At 36.1% G+C, this 21837-nt stretch overlaps 1 protein-coding gene across 2 annotated transcripts in view; it reads left to right on the top strand.

Moving 5' to 3' along the window:
• Positions 1–867: 867 nt before the first annotated feature.
• The window catches only part of TBC1D32 (TBC1 domain family member 32), a gene marked incomplete at its 5' end in the record, with an annotated part of 177787 nt that continues 156817 nt past the window's right edge, over positions 868–21837 (top strand). For both annotated transcript variants that reach the window (XM_079716346.1, XM_079716345.1), the window contains 3 exons: positions 868–1022; positions 9502–9663; positions 17706–17883. In XM_079716346.1, the coding sequence (XP_079572472.1) occupies positions 868–1022; positions 9502–9663; positions 17706–17883 (495 nt within the window). The remainder of the gene's footprint in view (positions 1023–9501; positions 9664–17705; positions 17884–21837) is intronic.

Here is a 21837-nt window from a genome sequence, read left to right as displayed (position 1 = left end):
CTTTCTAATTCTACAAATTGAAGTACCGGAATATGCTACACTCTCTCAGGTCCCTACCCTTGGCACGTTCAGTTTGTTTTTCTCTTCACTTCTTTCCTTGACTCTTCTTTTGGGTTAAAAGGTGATTCTAGGTTTCCACAGCACCTACCTGGCGCATTTCTCTATCATAACACTTAATTGCACTGTGTTGTAATCGCTGACTTCTTGTTTGTTAGAATGTGAGAGCGTCCTCTTCTTCACAGCTCCTAGCAAGGTGCTTGGTAAAGGGTAGGAGTCAATAGGTGTTAGCTGTTTGAAGGAAAGAGCATTGCAACACTTCAATACCATCCACTCAATTAAAACTTTTCAAGCTGCTTTCAGTTTCACTTCTATTATCTTTCTTTTATTGACCCCTTCCTCCTCCTACCCTTTTCTTCCTCCCACCTACAACCCTTTCAGCGAGCGCACCTGAAACTTCCTCTAGGAGCGCGGGCAGGTTGTCAAGTGCCCCCCTCCCACCTGGAAAATCACGTCAACGTGCGGACGTCACGCGTAGCGGTGACGTCCCGTCGTCAAGCCCACCCGCAGAGCCTTTGGGATCTCTTTTTTGCTCTTAGTCGGTGCAGCTTGAATCCTCTTGGCCCGGAAGGGCGGCAGCGACGAGTTCCAAAGGCGGGACCTCGAGGATTCTTGTTTCCCCAACGCAAGGTAACTTGTTTTTCTGAACGACGCGCCGGCAGCCGAGAGCCCGCCCCTAAGCGCCTGCCGCAGTCTCCCGGGGAACGGCGCTGTGCGCCGGTGGGGGCTGGGTGGGGACGCGCGTGCGCAGGGTGCGGCGTTTGCTGGGACCCTCAGCAAAGGACCCTCAGCGTTTGATTCTGACACAGGATGGCCCATTTCTCCGGCGAGGTCGAAGTGATGCTGCAGGCCATGCTGAGGCAGTTGTTCCAGAGCGTGAAGGAGAAAATCACGGGGGCTCCCTCCCTGGAGTGCGCCGAGGAGATCCTCTTACATCTGGAGGAAACTGATGAAAATTTTCACAAGTAAAATTCCTTTTGATTTCTTGAGCAAACAAACCAGCTGGTCCAGAAAATATCAAAATGTAGTTGGATAAAGAATGTTCACTTGATTGTTGTCAAAATAGCGCCCAAGTTGGAGGTTCATGATTTCCTTTATTTACTCAGATACCGAATTTATTTTATATTCTTTACTTGTTTTCCAAACCTTATGCTTCCTCTGTGTTTTTACTGACACAACCGACATATCCTAATATTTTTTTCTCCTGGGCAACATAGTAACATTAGTTGTAAATTATTCTTGTTCTTTTGAGAGTAATTATGTCATCCCAAGGGATTTCTGTCACTATACCTCAAAAGCATTGAGTTCCCAAGATCCCTGTTACTTTGCTGATCTGATCTTTCAGTGGCTGCACCAATTATGCATTTTGAGCACGACAGGAACACTCAAGTGAGATTAACTTCCTATGGAATAGCTTAAGTTCCTGCAGAGGGATAAGGTGCATACTCAAATGCCTGTGATAATGTCAGGAGTATAAGTGCTGTAGAAGTACGGAATGTTCTGGGTTTGGGAGCAGTAGATAGCAAGTTTTACCTGTAGGAAGATAGGCAGATTTACCAGTTGAGGTAAATTTTGAAGGGTATGTTCCTCTAGAGATGTGTGTTTTTCTTTTGATTTGAGTCATGTGTAATTTAAATTAAGCCTCTCCATCGAAAAGTTTACCTCCAGGTGCCTCAATTTATTAGTAGTAGTAATGATTTTTTTTTTTTTTTTTTTTTTTTTTTTTTTGCGGTACGCCGGCCCCTCACTGTTGTGGCCTCTCCCGTTGCGGAGCACAGGCTCCGGACGCACAGGCTCAGCGGCCATGGCTCACGGGCCCAGCCGCTCCGCGGCATGTGGGATCTTCCCGGGCCGGGGCACGAACCAGTGTCCCCTGCATTGGCAGGCGGACTCTCAACCACTGCGCCACCAGGGAACCCCCAGTAATGATATTTTTAATTAAGTGTTTGCCTTTCATTTTGATCTCACAGAAGATGATATTTAGCAATTTTCTTGTTATGTTATCTTTACTGACTTTTGTATGCCCTGAAGTTCTTATCTGGAATTCCTACCTGCTTCATATGTGGGCATCAGGGGATCCTTGAGCCCTTTAATATTCTGTACAAAAGTTTGTGTTTACTTGCAGTTTTATGGGGGGAGCATTACAGTTTTCACCAGATTCTCAAGGGAGTTTTAAGAAGTGTGGAAGGAATTTTTTGTTAATTAGTATTTCTGGTTATACGTATGCTTTCTTTTGTATTTCCATGATTTTCCTGTTTATTCATTAAGTCCACTACTAAGAGCTGATATTGCATGATAATATTCTTTATTTTTGAGATACCAGAGACCAGCTTTTATTGGTTAGCTATTGATTTATTACTTCAACAGAGGAATAGAGAAAAACGGCAACTTTCTCAAATTCAGTTTTGGTTGTTAATGTTTATTGTACTCAGATAATACTTATTTACCTCAAACAAATCCACATCAAGCATTAAATTTGGGGTTTAATTTCTGGTTTTTATCTCACATGTAAATACTTGTTTAAAATATTTTCAGATTATTGAGTTTTTGCTAGGATCATATTCTGGGAATTTGTCCATTTAATCTAGATTTTCAAATTTATTTGTATAAAGATTTTTGTTAATATCCTATTACTTTTTAAATATTTCCAGTATCTATACTTGTCCCCTTTTTATTCTTTTTTTTAAATTTATGCCTTTTCTCCTTTGTTCTCCATCTGTTCTGCTACAGGTTTATCTAGACTAATTTTGTTAGTCTTTTCAAAGAACTAGCGATTAACTTCGATTTTCCTTTCTATTATGTATTTATTTTATGGTTTTTAAAATTTCTGCTCTTCTTTTTTCCCTTCCTGGGACACTTTTTAAAATTTGTGATGAATTTTTAACTCATTTATTTGCAGCTTTTCTTCTTTTTTTTAATGTAAACATTTAAGACTACACATTTGCCTATAAATATTGCTTTAGCGGTGTCAATTTTTAAATGCTTTTCAAGTTAAAGTTGGATCATTCTGGTTCCTTTCAGCAGTGTAATGACTATTGTATTAATTTCAACTCTTCTTCAACAGTTTATTAGATAGATTAAAGGTCTGCCGATTAATTGCATAGTTAATATTTACTATTTAATAAAGAGATTTACTTGTGGCCTACCTAAAAAACCCCAGACACATTCAAATTATAAAAGTTTGTAGTCTTAAAAGTAAGATTTATAATTCTAAAAGTAGTTTGAGTAATTTTTAGTCTTAAAAATATAGATAATAAAATTCATGTGTTAGCTGCACTAGCCTGAGATCTGCGTCTTAGGAGGAAGGAATTCCTTATGAAGGAGGAAAGAGGAGGAGATGCTTGTGTTTGGTATTTTCATAGTATCTTACAGTCTCAGAGTTTGATGAGATCCTAGCTGTCAGTCCAGGTACTCATATTTTCATTTGTCTTTCTATTCACTGACCTAACTCTCCTTGAACACTAAATGTTCTTGAGTCACTTAGGTATATGTTGCTTCCCAAAGTGTTTCATGCATCAGAATTATCTGTCATCCCATCTCCACTATCAGAACATTGGTTCCTTAAATCCACCTGATGTTGTCCTGGTATAACAGCAAGAAAAATAATCTTATTAAATAGTTTTATAGGGGAAACTGGTATCTCTAGGCTATTGGCATTTTTGTAAGAAGCTGGTTGTTAAAACAATTGAGTCCATGAATGATGGAATTTCAGGTAGTATAATAAAGTGGGGGAAGAAAGCAGTCATTTGGGGAGAAACCATAGTGTAGGCAGAACGGCCCTATCTGGGGATTTGCCCCACAGTGCAGCTGCCCTAACCTATCTCTGCTTTCCATAGCCTCTTTTATTTATTTTTTTACCCTAAACTGTACACTTTCTCTAAAAGATCCAAGCTTTCTTTCTTTTCTTTGAAAGTGGCAGCTAGGATTTGAGGCTTGTAGGAGGGGTGAGAGGTAGGGAAGAAGACATTGCTTTCATTATGTGTCTGTGTATTGTATAAATTTTTACACTTAGACTGGCTTCCTTTAAAAAAACAAAAAACAAAAAACAGCCCTGGTTTTCAGTCTTGGTTACACTAGGATTGATTGGAGTTTGTTTAAAAAAACACTGTTGATGAACTTTAACCATAAGTGAATCCAAATTTCCTGGGGGGCTTGGCAGAGGGGGAGTGGTGGAGACTGGGCCTTGGTATTTTTGGAAAAACTCTCTAGGTGATTCTAATATGCAGCCAGGGTTGAGAACCACAGAGCTAGAAAATACTTACTTGCATTTCAATGAGAATTGCTATATACATACATATATATATATATATATATATATATCTCATTAGGGTTGCTAAGTATATAAATACTTAGCAACCCTAATGATTGTAACAGTCTCTAATGCAGAGGCTCTTCTTTGTAGCCCTCTAATCTGATATATTTTTGGTTTGATACAGAAGGAGCACAATTGTATTTATTGAATTGGGATTTTTTTTTTTTTTTACAGAAGAATCTACCAGTGACTTTCTAAATTAGTGAACTCTAGTATGTTTAAGTGGTAACTTCAAGAAAACATCCACTATGTAAAGTGTTATCCCTGCATAGAAGAAATTGCTAAGAATTATATGTATGCTTCCATAATTAATGAATGCATTTAGTAACTGTTTATCATGATTCAGAGGCTTATTCTTTGACCTAAAAGGTTGTAAGTAGTGTAAAATACTCATTCTTTTTTTTTAACATAGCTTTTTATACACTAATATATATAAAGTTAAGTTTATCATATAAGTCCTATAATCCTGAAATATAATCCATTTTAAGGATTCCAAATATCAGCATTATAATTCATAACTTAATAAGTTATCTTTTAAAACATATCATTACTGATAATTTTTCTGTATATTATTGAAAAAGTTCTTGTTTAAATAGCTAAGAGGATGATTTCCTCAAACAAACTTGTATTAGATTTTTTTATGTCCTTATACTGTAATAGTAATCTCTGTATATTTTGATATCAACATTTGAACATGTCAGAAGTTCATCATGGGAAAAAAATCCTTAAATTTTCCTAGGTAATAAAGGTGAAGAAAGAAGAATGGAAAACAGTGAATGTTCTTTTACTCAACTTAATAAAATTTTCCTGTGTAAATTTTCATATTTGTCAGAAGTAAAGCAGAATGATCAGACACATTGCTGTGTATTTTACTTCTAGGATTTTTTGGGGTATTGCCATGAATTCAGATGGTAAAAGAACCAACACAAAATGAATTATTGGATGGGAATTTGAAGACGTGGATTACTCTTACCCACGCAGTATAAGGGCCCACTTGAAGAAATGAGTATTTTCACTAATTTGGGATTGGAGACTCAGAGTTTTCCAATGATCAGTGAGTCAGTAGAGCATCTTAAGGTCATAGGCAGCCTGGTAGTCCTCCCACGATAGAGGACATGACCTCTCAAGAGATATTGTTTTCTTAAAAGATTCATTTGAAAAGAGCAGTAACCCATTAAGGCAAGATTCAGACTTGGGGTCCTTGGGTTAATTTAACTTGGCAAATGGACAAAAACTTTAAAGCATTTTGAATGGGGTCTTCAGGGAGATGTTATTGTGGTCATAGGTCAAAGTGATGTCATTAAAAAAAAAGGGGTGTGGTTATTTAAGTTCCCAAAGAACGGATTTAAAAATGTTCCCAGCATATTTGTTATTTACATCTGATGCTAAATAGTGGGGATTTTAAAAATATGTCTTTTATTTTAGAATGATATTGTCTTAACTTTCTTGAATATATGTTGTTAATGGGCTTGCATTATATTTTCTTACTGCCTTTGTTATGAAAATATCATTTTTGTTACTTACAGATTGGGCTTTAAACAAAGCAAACACAAAAGTTATATTTCTCAGTTAAATATTCGTATCTCCTAATTGCCTGATTTGTGGCACAGAGATAGGGCTGATGAAACTAAGGGACTAGGACAATACTGCCATTCCATAGTAGGTGTTGATGGTGGGATGTAGAATTCATCCTCAGAAAGGCTCTTCTTTCAATTTCAGGGAAATAACTCAGGATTGCCCCACCTTCCATTTCTCACTGAATATCTCAGAGATGCCGAAGAAAACTGATGTGTCTGATTGACTAGCCTTGGGCAGGATTGTGAAGAGGCTCAGAATTATTTTTAGGGACTTTTCGTCTCTCTCTTCACTTTCTTCCACATTCACTGTTCTCTTCTCTTTCCCAGTAGTAAGAGACTGGCTGTGAGATCACACTGGGCTGAAAGGGTTATCTGGATCCTTTTCATTTTCAAAGTCATTTCAAAGAAAGCAGTGATACCTTTATCATACCTTGGCTGTGTAAGTTTTCACCATTTTGTATAAAATATACAAAGATTTGGTTTAGAAATACCCTAAACAAAAAAGTCAACATTTAAAATGGATGGATCTAATAAATTATAATATATAAACTATAATGGAAAAGATTATGGAAGAGAATATACATGTATATGTGTAACTGAATCAATTTTGTAGTACACCAGAAACTAACACAGCATTGTAGGGATCTGCTGATCACAGTTGTAAGACACTTAGGCTAGTTTAAAAGCTATCTGAATACAGAATCTGTATCTAGATCAGTGCTTCTCAAGTTATGGTACTAGGACCAGCAGCATTGGCATCAGCGTCAGCATCACCTGGGAACTTGTTAGAAATGCAAATTCTTGGGCCCACAGTATACCTGAATTTGACCTCTGAGAGTGGGGCCCAGCAATCTGTGTTTTAATAAGCCCTTCAGGTGATTCTTATCCATGTTATACTTTTTAAAAAATTAATTTATTTTTGGCTGCGTTGGGTCTTCCTTGCTGCGTGAGGGCTTTCTCTAGTTGCGGTGAGCAGGGGCTACTCTTCGTTGCAGTGTGTGACTTCTCATTGTGGTGGCTTCTCTTGTTGCGGAGCACGGGCTCTAGGCTCCACTTGTTGTGGCATGTGGGCTCGGTAGTTGTGGCTCACGGGCTCTAGAGTGCAGGCTCGGTAGTTGTGGCACATGGGCTTAGTTGCTCCACCGCATATGGGATCTTCCTGGACCAGGGCTCGAACCTGTGTCCCCTGAATTGGTAGGCTTATTCTTAACCGCTGTGCCACCAGGGAAGCCCCATGTTATACTTTAAGAACCACTGATTGATAGGTTGACCTAAGAGGGCCCTTGCAATTGTTTAGCTAAAGTTATGAAGATGTGAACATTAGTCTGATGGCAGTGGGAAAGGAAAGAGAAGTTGTGGAGGAAGAATTTACAGAATTACAGAGCTTGGTAACTAATTAGATCTGAGGTGTAATAGAGAAGATTGTTTGAGGCTATACACAGGTATCTGATTGAAGGATGGTACCATTAACAAAGATATATGTCAGAAGAGAACGTGGTTTGTGATCGGGTGGGTAGGATGATAAATTTGGTATTGACTGTGCTGATTGATATGGTGAAAAATACATAAAGTAGCCTTGTCCAGTAGGTAGTTAATATATAGGCATACCTCAGAGATATTGCGTGTTTGGTTCCAGACCACTGCAATGAAGCAAATATTACAATAAAGCGAGTCACATGAGTTTTTGGGGGGTTTCCTAGTGCGTATAAAAGCTATGTTTACACCATACTGTAATCTATTAAGTGCAATAACATTATGTTAAAAAAAGTACATACCGTAATTAAGAAATGCTTGATTGCTAAAAATGCTAACCGTCATCTGAGCCTTCAGCAAGTTGTAGTAGTAACATCAAAGATCACTGATCACAGATTACTGTAACAATATAATAATAATGAAAAGGTTTGAAATATTGTGAGAATTACCAAAATGTGACACAGAGACACAAAGTGAGTAAATGCTGTTGGTGCTGATAGACTTGCTCTGATGCAAGGTTGGCACAAACCTTCGGTTTGTTAAAAACTCCCAATATCTGTGAAGCACAATAAAGTGCAATAAAACGAGGTATGCCTGTATAGGTCTATATTCTGGGGAGACATTTTGGCTGATGAAAGAACTAAAGGAATCACCTGTTTGTGTTGAGTCCGAAGTTGACACTGTGGGAGTAGAGAATATCCTTCTTTTTAATTTTGTTGTTTATAATGATTAAGTTTCTTGTCTATTGCCTCCTGAATTTAAAATAGTGGAATGAAGCAGACATGATCATTTCCAAGTTACAGATGGAAAAACAGACTTGTCCCAGGCCACTCCAGCTAGAGTGGTAGAGCTGGAGCTGGCATTCAGGCCGTTTTGGCTCTGAGCCTGTACTTTTTCTATAACACTACATGGTTTCATGTCAAATATCTCTACTTGACTTTTGGAGCCTGCATTGTCTATGGCAGGCCTGCCACTTACATTACTGAAGCAGCCATGGAGATTTCAAGAAGCAGCAATGGGTTCAGAGTTGAGGAGAAATGGTCAGGGCAGGAAATCCAAATCAAAAGCAGTTAAAATTGAAAATGAGATCCTTTGGCCACCTGGGTAAAAGGTGGCTGTTCTTTAGAGGACATACAATCATTTAATAAATATTAAACTGAAGACTGTATGCTGGATACCATGATGGACTTATAAATATGTGAAGAAAATTATTCAGGCTCTCCTTGATCTCCTGTACTGCATATATGCAAGGCTTTTATACAGTGATATATTCAAACTACAAGTCTTGAACATAGTGGCATTTACAAAAATGGCCCGTCCTAAATTATCTTTGTCATTTAAGAGACCACAAAAGCTTTTTAAACCTTTCTAAATCGTGATATTAATTATAATCGTTGCTCTTTATTTTTAGTAAACATGTTTCATAATATAATTATCCACTTTTGGAACTCTTGCCCTCTCATATTTGCTTATTGTCTGAGTTTGCGAATGGATTTTAATGTTAGCATCAACCTAACAGTATGAAGAGGAAGGTCCAATGTATTGAATTGTCTGAGCTACTTCTTGTGAACATAGTCAGACAAAAGCTGATTAGGTGGAATTTAGGTCAGTTCAAAATGAACACAATTTCCAAATGTACAAAAAACTCTTGACGATTGGAGCTTAACCTTTTCCTATTTATTCTTTTATAGTTACTGTTATCTAGTGTGGTTTTCTTCATCAGCTTGAACAATTGTGAAACTCTTTAACAACTGCTTTCCCTACCATTAAGCATCACACACAAAAGATATGAGCATAAAAAAGAAGTGCGAAAAGACTCCTAACCCCCTAAAGTTTGTGCTGGTCCCGAAATTTGCTGTCTACTGTCATCATCTTTAAATGTGATCTTTTCCAAGTGTCTCAGAAAAAAACAACAAAATTCTAGATTAGCTATATGATTTGGGATGAATGACTAATTTAATCCTGGTTTAAGGTAAGAAATCTGATTATATGTTACAAATCTTTCTGTGCTAACATTTTTTCTGGGTATGGTTGATAAGTGAGTTCATGATATTTACTGCATTTATTTTTTAAATGTTTCAGCTATGAATTTGTGAAATACCTTAGGCAGCATATATGTAATACTTTGGGGTCTATGATTGAAGAAGAAATAGAAAAATGGACATCTGATCAGAATCAGGGTGAGGAATTTGGCTATGACACAGTGGTACAGCATGTTACTAAAAGGACTCAGGAATCTAAAGAGTGAGTATGCCCACAGTAATATTTTAAAGTAATTTTTCTCTCAACAGCGTTTCTTAAAAGCACCCTTAACCCATGTCCCCTACAGTCTTTTCACCTCATAGCAGCCAGAATGATTCTTTAAACCAGTGATTCAGATCATGCCACTCTTCCACGCAACACTCTCTGAAGGCTTCTCATCTCATTCAAAATAAAATCCAGAGTTTCTCCTGTCGCCTACAAGGCCCACCATGAGCCTTCTGCTCCCTCTCCTACCTGATTTCTTATCATTTTCCCTCTTCCACTGCTCCAGCCACACTGGTCTTGTTTTTTCTCAAACAAGCCAAGCAAAGCCCTCCCTCAGGGCTCTTTGTATTTATGTTGCTTCTGCTACCTAGAATGTCCTTTCCCTAAATATTTGTGTCACTTACTCCTTCACTTTTCACTTTTTTAAAATAGACTTTATTTTTAGAGCAATTTTTGGCTCACAGCAAAACTGAGCAGAAGGTACAGAGATTTCCCATATACCTCCTGCTACTACACATATATAGACTTCCGCATTATCAACATTCCGCACCAGAGTGGTACAAATTTTTTTGGGGGGGGGAGGGGCCGCACTACACAGCTTATGGGACATTTGTTTCAATTAAGGAACCTACATTGACACATCTTTATTACCCAGAGTCCATAGTTTACATTATAGCTTACTCTTGGCATTGTGCATTCTGTGGTTTTGGACAAATTTATAATGACATGTTTTCACCATTATAACATATAGAGTAGTTTCACTGCCCTAAAATCCTCTGTGCTCTGCTTGTTCATCCTTCCCCCTCCCTACCCCTGGCAATCACTGATCTTTTTACTGTCTCCATAGTTTTGCCTTTTCCAGAATGTCATACAGTATGACATATGTCATACATACCATACAGTATGTAGCATTTCAGATTGGGTTCTTTTACTTAATAAAATGCATTTAAGTAGCACAGGGAATTATATTCAATGTCTTGTAACAACCTATAGTGGAAAAGAATCTGAAAAAGAATATATATATATATGTACCTATATATGTATAACTGAATCACTTTGTTGTACACCTGAAACATTGTAAATCAACTATACATCAATTAAAAAAACACTTAAGTTTCTTCCATGGAAACTTTTCATGGCTTGATAGTTCATTTCTTTCTAGCCCTGAATAAATTCGATTGTTTGGATGTATCAGACATCTTGCTTGCTTCCAAGTTTTGGCAGTTATGAATACAGCTGCTATAAACATCGTGTACGGGTTTTTAGGAGCATGATTGACTGGGTCACATTGTAAGATTGTGTTTAGTTTTGTAAGAAATTGCCCAGTTGTCTTCCAAAGTGGCTGTACCATTTTGCATTTTCATCAACAATATATGAAAGTTCTTGTTCCACTTACTTGTCAGCATTTGATGTTGTCAGTGTTCCAGATTTTGGCTATTCTAATAGGTGTGTAGTGGTATATCATTGTTGTTTTAGTTTGCATTTCCCTAATGACATATGATGTGGAGCATCTTTTCATATGCTTATTTGTCATCTGTTTATCTTCTTCAGTGAGGTTATCTGCTAAGACCTTTGGGTCATTTTTTAATCATGTTGTTTTCTTATTGTTGAATTTTAAGAGTTTTTGTATGTTTTGGATAACAGTCCTTTGTCAGGTATGTCTTTTGCAAATATTTTCTCCTAGTCTGTGGCTTGTCTTGTCATTCTCTTAACTGTGTCTTTTGCAGATCAGAAATTTTTAATTTTAATGAAGTATCTTTCGTGTCATATCTAAAAAATCATGCCAAATCCAAGGTCGTCTACATTTTCTCCTGTGTTATTTTCTAGGAGGTATATAGTTTTGCACTTTATATTAAGGTCTGTGATCCAGTCTGAGTTAATTTTTGTGCAGGTATAAGGTACATATATAGATTCATTTTTTTTGCATGTCGATGTCCAGTTGTTCCAGCACCATTTGTTGAAAACACTTATCTTTGTTCCATTATATTGCCTTTGCTTCTTTGTCAAAGATCAGTTGACTATATTTAAGGGTCTTTCTGGGCTCTCTATTCTGTTCCACAGATCTGTTTGTCTTTTCTTTGGCTGATACCACACTGTCTTGATTACTGTAGGTTTATAGTAAGTCTTGAAGTTGAGTAGTGTCAGTCCTCTAACTTTGTTCTTCTCCTGCAGTAGTGTGCTGGGTATTCTGGGTTTTTTGTCTCTTCATATAAACTTTAGAATAATTTTGTTGATATCTACAAAATAGCTTCCTGGGATTTTGATTTAGATTGTGTTGAATCTGTAGATCAAGTTGAGAAGAATTGAGTCTTCTTAATCCTTGAACATGGACTGTCTCTCTATTTATTTAGTTCTTCTTTGATTTCTTTCAATAGAGTTTTATAGTTTTCCTTATATAAATCTTGTATATATTTGTTAGATTTATACCTAAGTGTTTAATTTTGGGGGGGTGCTGATATAAATGGTATTATGTTTTTAATTTCAAATTCCACTTGTCCATTGCTGGTATGTGGGAGAGTGAATGACTTCTGTATATTAACCTTGTATCCTGCAACCTTGCTATAATCACTTAGTTGTCCTAGGAGTTTTTTGGTTAATTCTTTCAGATTTTCTGCATAGATGATTATGTCTTCTGCAGTTTATTCTTCCTTCCCAATCTGTTTGCCTTTTATTTCCTTTTCTTGTCTTATTGCATTAATTAGGACTTCCAGTAGGATGTTGAAAATCAATGGGGAGAGGGGAAATCCTTGTCTTGTTCCTAATGCTTCTTCACTCTTTTTAGGTCTCAGCCACTCTGAGTTCTTGAGCAGTGAGATAGCATGACAAGATGCCTGACTCTCACACAGAAAACAATTTAATACAGAGCAGTAATTGAGAGGAAAGAAGATTTGAGATTTCCTTCTCATGTTTAAACTCAGCTACTTAGGTATTTTTAATTATCTTTTTTTTTCTTTTTTTTTTTTTTTGCGATACGCGGGCCTCTCACTGTTGTGGCCTCTTCCGTTGCGGGGCACAGGCTCCAGACCTGCAGGCCCCAGCAGCCATGGCTCACTGGCCCAGCCACTCCGTGGCATGTGGGATCTTCCTGGACCGGGGCACGAACCTGTGTCCCCTGCATCGGCAGGCGGACTCTCAACCACTGCGCCACCATGGAAGCCCTTAATTATCTTTCAACACTGGCATATGATTGATGATTGAAGATCTGGTTCTCCCCCCACCATCCCCTCTTGCCCCGCATGAAATGTAACATAACAGAAGACTCTTTAGGGCTATAAAGGGCAGAATGGGCAAGTAGAGAGCATAAATTTCTAGTTTCTTCTTAATTCATACTTATTAGTGTAGCTCTATTTAGTTTCTAATTCTTAGGGTAGGTAGCATATTAATGTTATCTAATGTTAAAAATTGCTTTCTGAAGCTAGATTGCAATGATTTTTTATTCTGATAAAAATTTTACATAATTTTTATGCACAGTAAAACTTTTAAAATTTGGATCCCCAAAATTTATTTTTGGTGATGATTTGGACACATGACATTTGCTTTGTTAATTCTAGACTGTGGACTTGGATTTATGTGATGTTTTTAAGTGCCTTTGGCATCTGGTTTCTCTCCACGCTGGACCATCATGGTTGCTTCCTATTGCAGTTTGAAGGCAGGTGTTGAAGCTTGAGATATAGCCCCTCTTTCAAGTAGTAGAAAAATTGAAATATATACCTGAGCTTATATTACCTATTATATTTTAAGAATTATATTTGATTTGTTTTTAAATTGTTAAACATTTCTTTATGATGTTGGATGGGACCTCTTTCCCCTTGTGACAACTGATTGTTTAAACATGTTATGAACAGAGTGACAGTGTGCAGCTATTTATAAATTTAGCAAGTTCTAACCACAATATATATTAAGTTAAAAGCCATGGAGATCAAGATTTCTTATTTCCTGATTTGATGAAAAAACAAAACTAGAGCCACTTCCATCTTTGGATAATACAGTATCCCTGCTTTCCTACGGGGGATACATTCTAAGACCCCAGTGGATACTTAAAACCACGGATAGTACTAAATCCTATCTGTTTTCCTGCACATACATACATAACTATGGTAAAGTTTAATTTATAAATTAGGCATAGTAAGAGAATATCTGAATTGCTAACATCACTACTATTTGCGATTTGGGTCCATTGTTAAGTAAAATGAGGATGGCTTGACCACAAACACTGGGATACCTTGACCAGTAGATCTGATAAGCCAGATGGCTGCTAAGTGACTAACAGGCAGGACTGAATAAAGGGATGATTCACATGCTGGGCAGCTGGATGGCTCTAGATTTCATCACCTACTCAGAACAGCAGACAATTTAAATCTTATGAATTGTTTATTTCTGGAATTTTCCATTTAATATTTTCAGACCACGGTTGACTGTGGGTGACTGAAACTGTGGAAAGCAAAACCACAGATAAGGAGGGACTACTTCATTATAATTACTAGTAGTCTATTTCTGACAATATCATTAAGCTTATTCTAAAAGCGGGACTAAAACTCTTCATTAGTCAGAAAATGAAAGCTTTTTAATGCTAAAAGCAAAGTTTTACATGGGATTGTTAGGAAATTACTTTTTGTCTCTGGCTAAGACATTTAATTTTCTTGTGTTTTAGTTCATTCATGTGTAAAAATTAATACAACAATAATTACCTCAAAAAGACTTTAAATGTCTTAATGAATGTCTTCTGCTTTGTGAATCATGGATGAGGGATTTTAAGTTGTACAGAGTATTATTTTCTTTCTTTTTTTGTGTGTGATTCTTTAGATACTACTTAGGGCTAATGTGGCAACCGTACATTTATTAAAAACATTTTTACTGTAATAATTCAAATTGCTTTCCTAATTAAACATTTTGATATTTATTTTTTAAATAGAGGTCTGTACATGAAACAGTTCATTTGTAGCATCTATCATACATTCTCATATATATTAGTGGAGGTACTCACAATGTGTATTTTCATTGTTAATTGGTATGGGTTTTTTCACTACCTCTTAGAGCTTTTTCTAATTTTAACTTATTGGAGTATGAAGGAATCTTCTCAATGGTTTCCATATTCTATCCTTGGCTTTTTCAAATCTGCAGTTGCTACTGAGCTCTAGTTTATTTAACTCTTGATATTCAGGGCCTTACTTTCTAGCTTTTTTTTTTTTTTTTAAGTATTATTCTTTTATCTACCTTTAGCTCATTTGCTGATATTTCTTGCAGAAGAATTAGTGTTTGTGGTTTCAAGAAATGTATGTTTTCTGGAGGAAGTATTTCTAAAATGAAACTTACAGATTTTCTATGGATTTTAATTACCCTTACTCTTATCCTGTAAATCATTGAGATTTACTTTATTTTTAACTTTTTATTTTATATTGGAGTATAGTTGATTAACAATGTTGTGATAGTTTCAGGTGTACAGCAAAGTGATTCAATTATACATATACATGTATCTATTCTTTTTCAAATTCTTTTTCCATTTAGGTTGTTACATAATATTGGGCAGAGTTCCCTGTATATACAGTAGGTCCTTGTTGGTTATCCATTTTAAATATAGCAGTGTGTACATGTCAATCCCAAACTGCCTAACTGTCCCTTCCCCCGACCCTTCCCCCTGAGATTTACTTTTATATTCCTTTATTAAATCACTATATTGTAAGTTTTAAGGGGACAGGAGTTTATGTTCTTCACATGGCTATACCTAACTGGAACAGAGTCTGGGGAGTGTAGTTTACTCCTATTCCCAGCTATAATCCAATTACTGTGGAAGGGGAGAGCAGCTCTGGTGGATAGCTATTGATTGCTACTGGGGCATCATTATACTTCCCTGTTTCTTGGTGCTCAGAATGTGTAGAGGAAGAAGCTGGGGCCTCCTCACTCGGTTCCTATATGTACTTCACCAGTTAGTCTAATGAGTGTCTTAGGATTCAATTCCTTCTTGCTTTTCTTTTTAATTTAATTTTTATTTTATATTGGATTATAGTTGATTAACAATGTTGTGTTACCCTTCTTGCTCTTTATATCCCTTTACTTTAAACTTGAATTTTCCCTGGACTGTTTCTCACCTCTATAGCGGTTCTTTTCTGTATGTGTTTTCCCTCTGTATCATTCCTAGTCTGTTCTAATTATCTTTTATTATTTTTGTGTTTTCTCATAATTTCTGGGACTTTAAAAATATGTACATATATAGCTATATGTATTATATTCAATTTACTTATAGTTACATAATATATAAATTATATAGTTAAGTAATATTAAATATATAATGTATTTTAAATGACATATAGAAATCACATATATTTAATAACATAATGTATATAATATATAATTTAAAATATATTTTTAAATTTCTTTAAAGTTCATTTTGTTTTTATTTTTATTTTTTAAATTAATTAATTTATTTTGGCTGCTCTGGGTCTTCGTTGCAGTGCACGGGCTTCTTTAGTTGTGGCATGTGGGCTCTAGAGCACGCAGGCTCAGTAGTTGTGGCATGTGGGCTCTCTAGTTGCAGTGCATGGGTTCTAGAGCATGCAAGCTCAGTAGTTGTGGTATGTGGAATCTTAGTTCCCCGACCAGGGATTGAACCTGGGCCCCCTGCATTGGGAGCATGGAGTCTTAACCACTGGACCACCAGGGAAGTCCCAAAAAATTTCTTTAAACTTTAAAAACTCAGTCCACTATTTTTAGCCAAATCCCCCAGCATGATTTTATTACTTCTATGAGAGAAGCATCCTTTCCCTGATTTATGTAGTTAATATGATGCATTAACCAGAAATATAAAGAAAGGGAAGTTTCTGTGCTTATTTTCTAGTGTATTTCCATTATTATAATGATAAACAATAAACATATGATCATGCTTTATATTTACAAAGAACTTTCAGATATATATTCTCACTTATTTCTTGCTATGGCTATGTGAACTAGATCAGCTAGATTGTATTTTTTTTTTAATTTGAAGATCTAAATGGCTTTATTCAGTGATTTATAAATTGGGCAGCATCCCATCTAGTAAATAGAAGAGTGCTCCTAGATTGTATTCTTTTTATCTCATATATAGTTGAGGAAAAATAGACTTATTTATAATGATAGAGCTTGTACATAAAGTAGTCAGGTTTCTAATCCAGGTTTTCTGATTCCAAATTTAGCACTTGATTCACTATGTTTATTTAAATCTTTATGCCTTTTTGTTTTAAATACAGAAATTTCAATAGTTCACATCTCATATTCCTCAGTTGTAAAATAAAGGGTAGACTAGATTATTTTTGTTTCCATCTAGCTCTAAAATTCTATTTGTAGGGTGTTGGAGGATCTCAGTCTAATGTTAGTATGGATGCTAGACAGTTTGCACTTAATAAATGGAGAAATTTATTATAAGTTTTTAAAAAATATATATTTTTAGACCCGCTAGAGCTGAAAGGGATCTTAGAAATTATCCAGTTCAAACTTCTACTAATTTCAGGAATCCTTTTCTTAACATCTCTGACAGTGGGTTCTCTAGCCTCTGTTTGAAAGGACCCACTGATCTCTTAATACTTATTTAGGTCTCAATTGTGGTGATGGATGCCTATACATATAAATTACAGGCAGGAGAGAAGGGAAGCAAAGAAAATAGAGGAAGGGAGGATAGAGAAAGAGAAATTAAAAAAAGGAATAAAAGTGATGTGTAAAGTAGGCTGGGTTTTGGTAGTTTGATATTAATAGTTGACTTTGTTCCTAATTACTGGAATCTATGCCATTGGAACATCTTGCCTTGGATTCTTTCAATTTTACTGCCTTGGTTCATGTAACCAGATGGAAAAACTTGGGAAATAACACATTTTAGATTCCCTATTAATTTTTTTTTCCTGTTGTGTGAATTCTGTTGTGCCATTTATTCTTTCAGAAAAACTGACTTTTCTCTTTAGAATTGTTTGTTAAAGGGACTTTACAAGAAAAACATAATCAGGTAGTTTAATTTAGTTGAATGTTTTAACCTGTGCTAATAGCCTTTCTCTTACAAAGATTGCTTTGAATTAAAGATACAAAGAAATGATGCATTCCCTGAAGAACATCATGATGATAGTGGTGGAATCTATGATCAACAAGTTTGAAGAAGATGAAATGCGAAGTCAAGAAAGGCAGAAAAAAATCCAAAAGGAGAAAAGCAATAGTTACTGCACAGACAATTGCTCTGATAGTGATTCGTCATTCAATCAGGTGTGTTGTTTAGTTTTGCATTTATGTCTTGAAATGGTGTTTAATAATCATTACCTTCAATACATTCTTTATTAGCTAGACTTTTTTTCTGCTTTCTAGAAAGTTTTAAGATTCAGAAGAATAATAAACAATAACATAATCTAATATTAAAGATTTAGTCCATGAAATAACATCTTCTAGAATTATATGTTCAGTGAATTATATTTGAACAGTTATTAATGAGGTAAGGAAATAAACTAGTGGATTTTGGATTAAAAAAATAATAACTCTTGAAACAAATCTGCTTAAACTTTAGTTAAAAGATCTTATTCCCAATTAATCCTTATTAATCAAATTTTAACTACATTATAGTTGAAATATGGAGATAAAACATTTCCCTTATTTATCTTTTGTGAAGGTTGCTGTGAATTGTTAGTTTTAACACATTAAGTTTTTTTTATGTCAAAAGATTTGAGGTTTTATATTTTATCTTTCCAGGTTATTGAAATCCTTGTCTTTTGGCTTCAGCAGAGCTAAGGGAAAGGCCAATGTCTAGATTAGTCCTAACAGAAGACAAAGGAAACTAGATAGAGTAGAGCCCATGCATGCACCATGAAATTCCACATAGAAAATTTCAAGCCAAATGGAATCTGTTTGACCTTTGTGTGAATCCTACCTGATATTTTTAGTGAAACATTTTCACCTAATTAGTTCTAACATAGGGACATAACTATAACGTAGATCCTAAACATATAGCAAAAAGGGATTTGTGGAGTTTGGGTGAAACCTGAAATAAGTGTGTGTATTAGTCACAGTTGAGACTGCACTTTTGAAGGAAAAATGGCTTTGAAATTAGTCAAAGCAGAATGTAAAAGTTATCACTGCATCATTTAGCAGGAGATATTGTGCTGAGTTTTAAATTTTACAAGTCAGGTTAATTATCTGATGTGAGGAAGGAAGTGACAAAGATTGTGAATTTTCTTCATGTTTTGGCTCTTAATCATCCCTTGTTGATGTACTCTTTGGAAGAAGCTGGGCTGTAGAGATTTTAGTTCAGCTTAACACAATCAGATGGCTTATTCAGTAGGTTTACTGAACTGCTTCTTCAGATCAAGGACTTTCTGGAAATGAAAGGCACAGAAGAACCCAACTTTAGGACTCTGAGGGATCATAAGATTATACTTTCTTAGTTATTTGATGAACCATGTGTATACACTGAAATCGAACCACAAGAGAAAGAAAGTGGAGCACTGTTAATTTGTTCTAAGAAGTACAAGTATTCAGATCTCAATAGGATTGATTGAGTAGCTGGCAGTTAAGAGGTGCTAGCTAAGCATCAACTTATTTCCAGTCATAGAATCATAGATTTTTGAAGAAATTCACAGCATTAGTAGAAATGGAGTCATACTTTCAGAAGATATTCTTGTTTTTTATTTTGTTTTGATTCTTGAGAAGGATCATGCTCTGAGTTTATATGGCTTCCTTTGGAATGTCCACAGGGTATATCTGCACTTTCAAGTGCCTGCCTTATGAATATGACTTTGTGTCAGAAGCGACTAATTGAATTGAAAGTGAAGTATGCCCACCAACAAGGTGTGGGATCCCTGGGCCTTTGGAAAAAAGCAGATGAATGCCAGAACTGTCCTGAAAGCTCTTTCAGTGTGGCCAAACTCTAAGATGTTTGGGTATGCTTTTGTTTAGTGAAAAAAGACTCTCTTGCATGTAACTGACCGAAGAGAGGCTGAATTAATAGGTTCAGAATTGAAAGGATCCCTGAAAATATATCATTCATTCCATTAAATATTGATGTTATTTTTGATGCCTTCAAAATTGATGTTACTTGCATTGGGCTTTAAAAAAAGTGAATTGTTCTATGAATAGCATTCAGTAAACAATTTTGATGCTGCTGTTTTGATATTAGAACGCTTGTATTTTGTGAATAGAATAGGCTTTATTTCATTGTTATTTTAAACATTGCATCCTGATTGTGTATGGATTTCTGACCCAGTATTGAAAAACTTTGGACATTACTGCCTTGGAGACTGTGTAAGTTTGAGCACATTAAAGAATAAAGTTGGCTGATTTTTACTATAGTTGTGAGCAGAGCATTCACTGGAAGCATTTGGCGCTGGGATTAAACCTGGAAAACGTCTGCAAAATAATGCTAGAAAGATAAAAATAATAATATTAGATATCTGTTATTGAGATTGCTGCCATATATTGGTCCCTTTGCTTGGCTTTATATTCACTATAGGTGTTACCAGCCTACTTTACAGAAAAAAAGTGAGGCTTATAATAATAGGTAAAACTCGTGTTGCTCCTTAGGATTCCACTGTGAATTTAAGCCTGGTCTCTTCCCCTTGATAGTCTGTTCTCTTTGTTCTGTGCTGCACTACCTGGAGACTTCTTGGGTTCAAATCTTTGTTCTACCACTTACTAGCTGTGTGACCTTAGACAAGTGTCTTAACTTCCCTGCCGTAGTGTTTTTCATTTTAAAATGGGAATGATAATACCACTTACCTCATCCTGCTGTTGAGAAGATTAACTGAGTTAATAATTGCTGCTGCTCTGTACATGTTAGCTTTTATTATTGTTGCTATTTCTTGAAGGATATGCTGAAATGGATACCATTGAGAGACATACTCAAATAGAAAATTTCCCAGCTCTAGTCCTGTATGGTTTCTAACTGAGCTTCGATGGGTGATTTTCTACTGCTGGAAGATATTACCTCTAATTAAGCTTTCAAAATTAATATCCTTTCCTCTTGCAGCTTTTCTTTCTCTTCCCCGACAGTATTCAGTTGTAATATGGCACAGGCATTACATTATGCTTTTTTGTAGTGTGCAAACTATCGATATTTTATTACGTTCTAAGGGAACCCCAAGATGTACCCTTTGTATGGAGAAGGTGAGTTTAGGATAACAGTCACCAGCTGTTCTTTCATGATGTGAACCTATTTAAGGAATTTACTGTTTCTTTACTTTCATGGTAACCTCCCCCTGAAGCCCATCCTTTGGTACCTATGGCAGGCAGAATAACAGTCCTTTCAAAGACATCCATGTCTTAATACCCAGAACCTATGAACCTGTCACCGTACGTGGGCCAAGGGACTTTGTTAATGTGATTAAATTAAGGATCTTCAGATGGGGAGATTATTCTGGATTATCCAGGTGAGCCGCATGTAATCACAAGCGTTCTTATAAGAGAGACTCAGGAGGGTCAGAGGCAGAGAAGGTGCTGTGCAGGCTGGAGTAGATGTCGGAGTGTCTGCCAATGTACTCTGACCTCTAGAACTGTGAGGTAATAAATTTGTGTTTTTTTAAGTCACTAAGTTTATGGTAACTTCTTACAGTAGCAGTGAGGAAACTAATATCTTGCCATTGTTGCTACTTGTTCACCTGGAGGCTAGGATCTTTTCTGTTTTTTATTTCCTGGAAAAGAAGTTTTGTGTTTGAACTACCTCCTGGGAACAATTTGAATTCCATCTTGTTGCTAGGTTTTGAATTCTTCCAGTAAGACTTTTCTTGAGTAGCTTTTTCCTTTTATTGGGTTTGAGGCCTTTCCCCTGTCTCTGAGTATGTGCTGTGCTATCAACCACTCTAATTTACGTTTTACCCTAACTTCTCAAATCTTAGAATATCTTGAGTTCAACCCCTTTTCTGGCCTCTCCTAAAATCTTTAAAGTTTTTACAATGCTCTTTTTGGTGAGGAATTCTGCCTTTGAGGATGTCATACTACTGCTGAGGAATTGCAAGATTCTCATCTCTTGTTCAGCAGCATCGGCCAGAACAGTAGGATAGCCACAGCCCAAACTACTATTCAGAAGTTCCTCCATCTCGATCTACCCTTAATTGATAAGACTTTTATTATTATTATTTGTCTTATAAACAGAAAAAGATAGGAACCTAAAATCCTAAAAATGTAGAAGGGAAAGGGAAAGGCAGCTGAGAGTAGGAAAAAAAACACGGTAGTATT

The sequence above is a fragment of the Hyperoodon ampullatus genome (assembly GCF_949752795.1).
Source record: "Hyperoodon ampullatus genome assembly, chromosome: 12".
Lineage (NCBI taxonomy): Eukaryota > Metazoa > Chordata > Mammalia > Artiodactyla > Ziphiidae > Hyperoodon > Hyperoodon ampullatus.
This window is presented reverse-complemented; position numbering and strand designations above follow the sequence as displayed.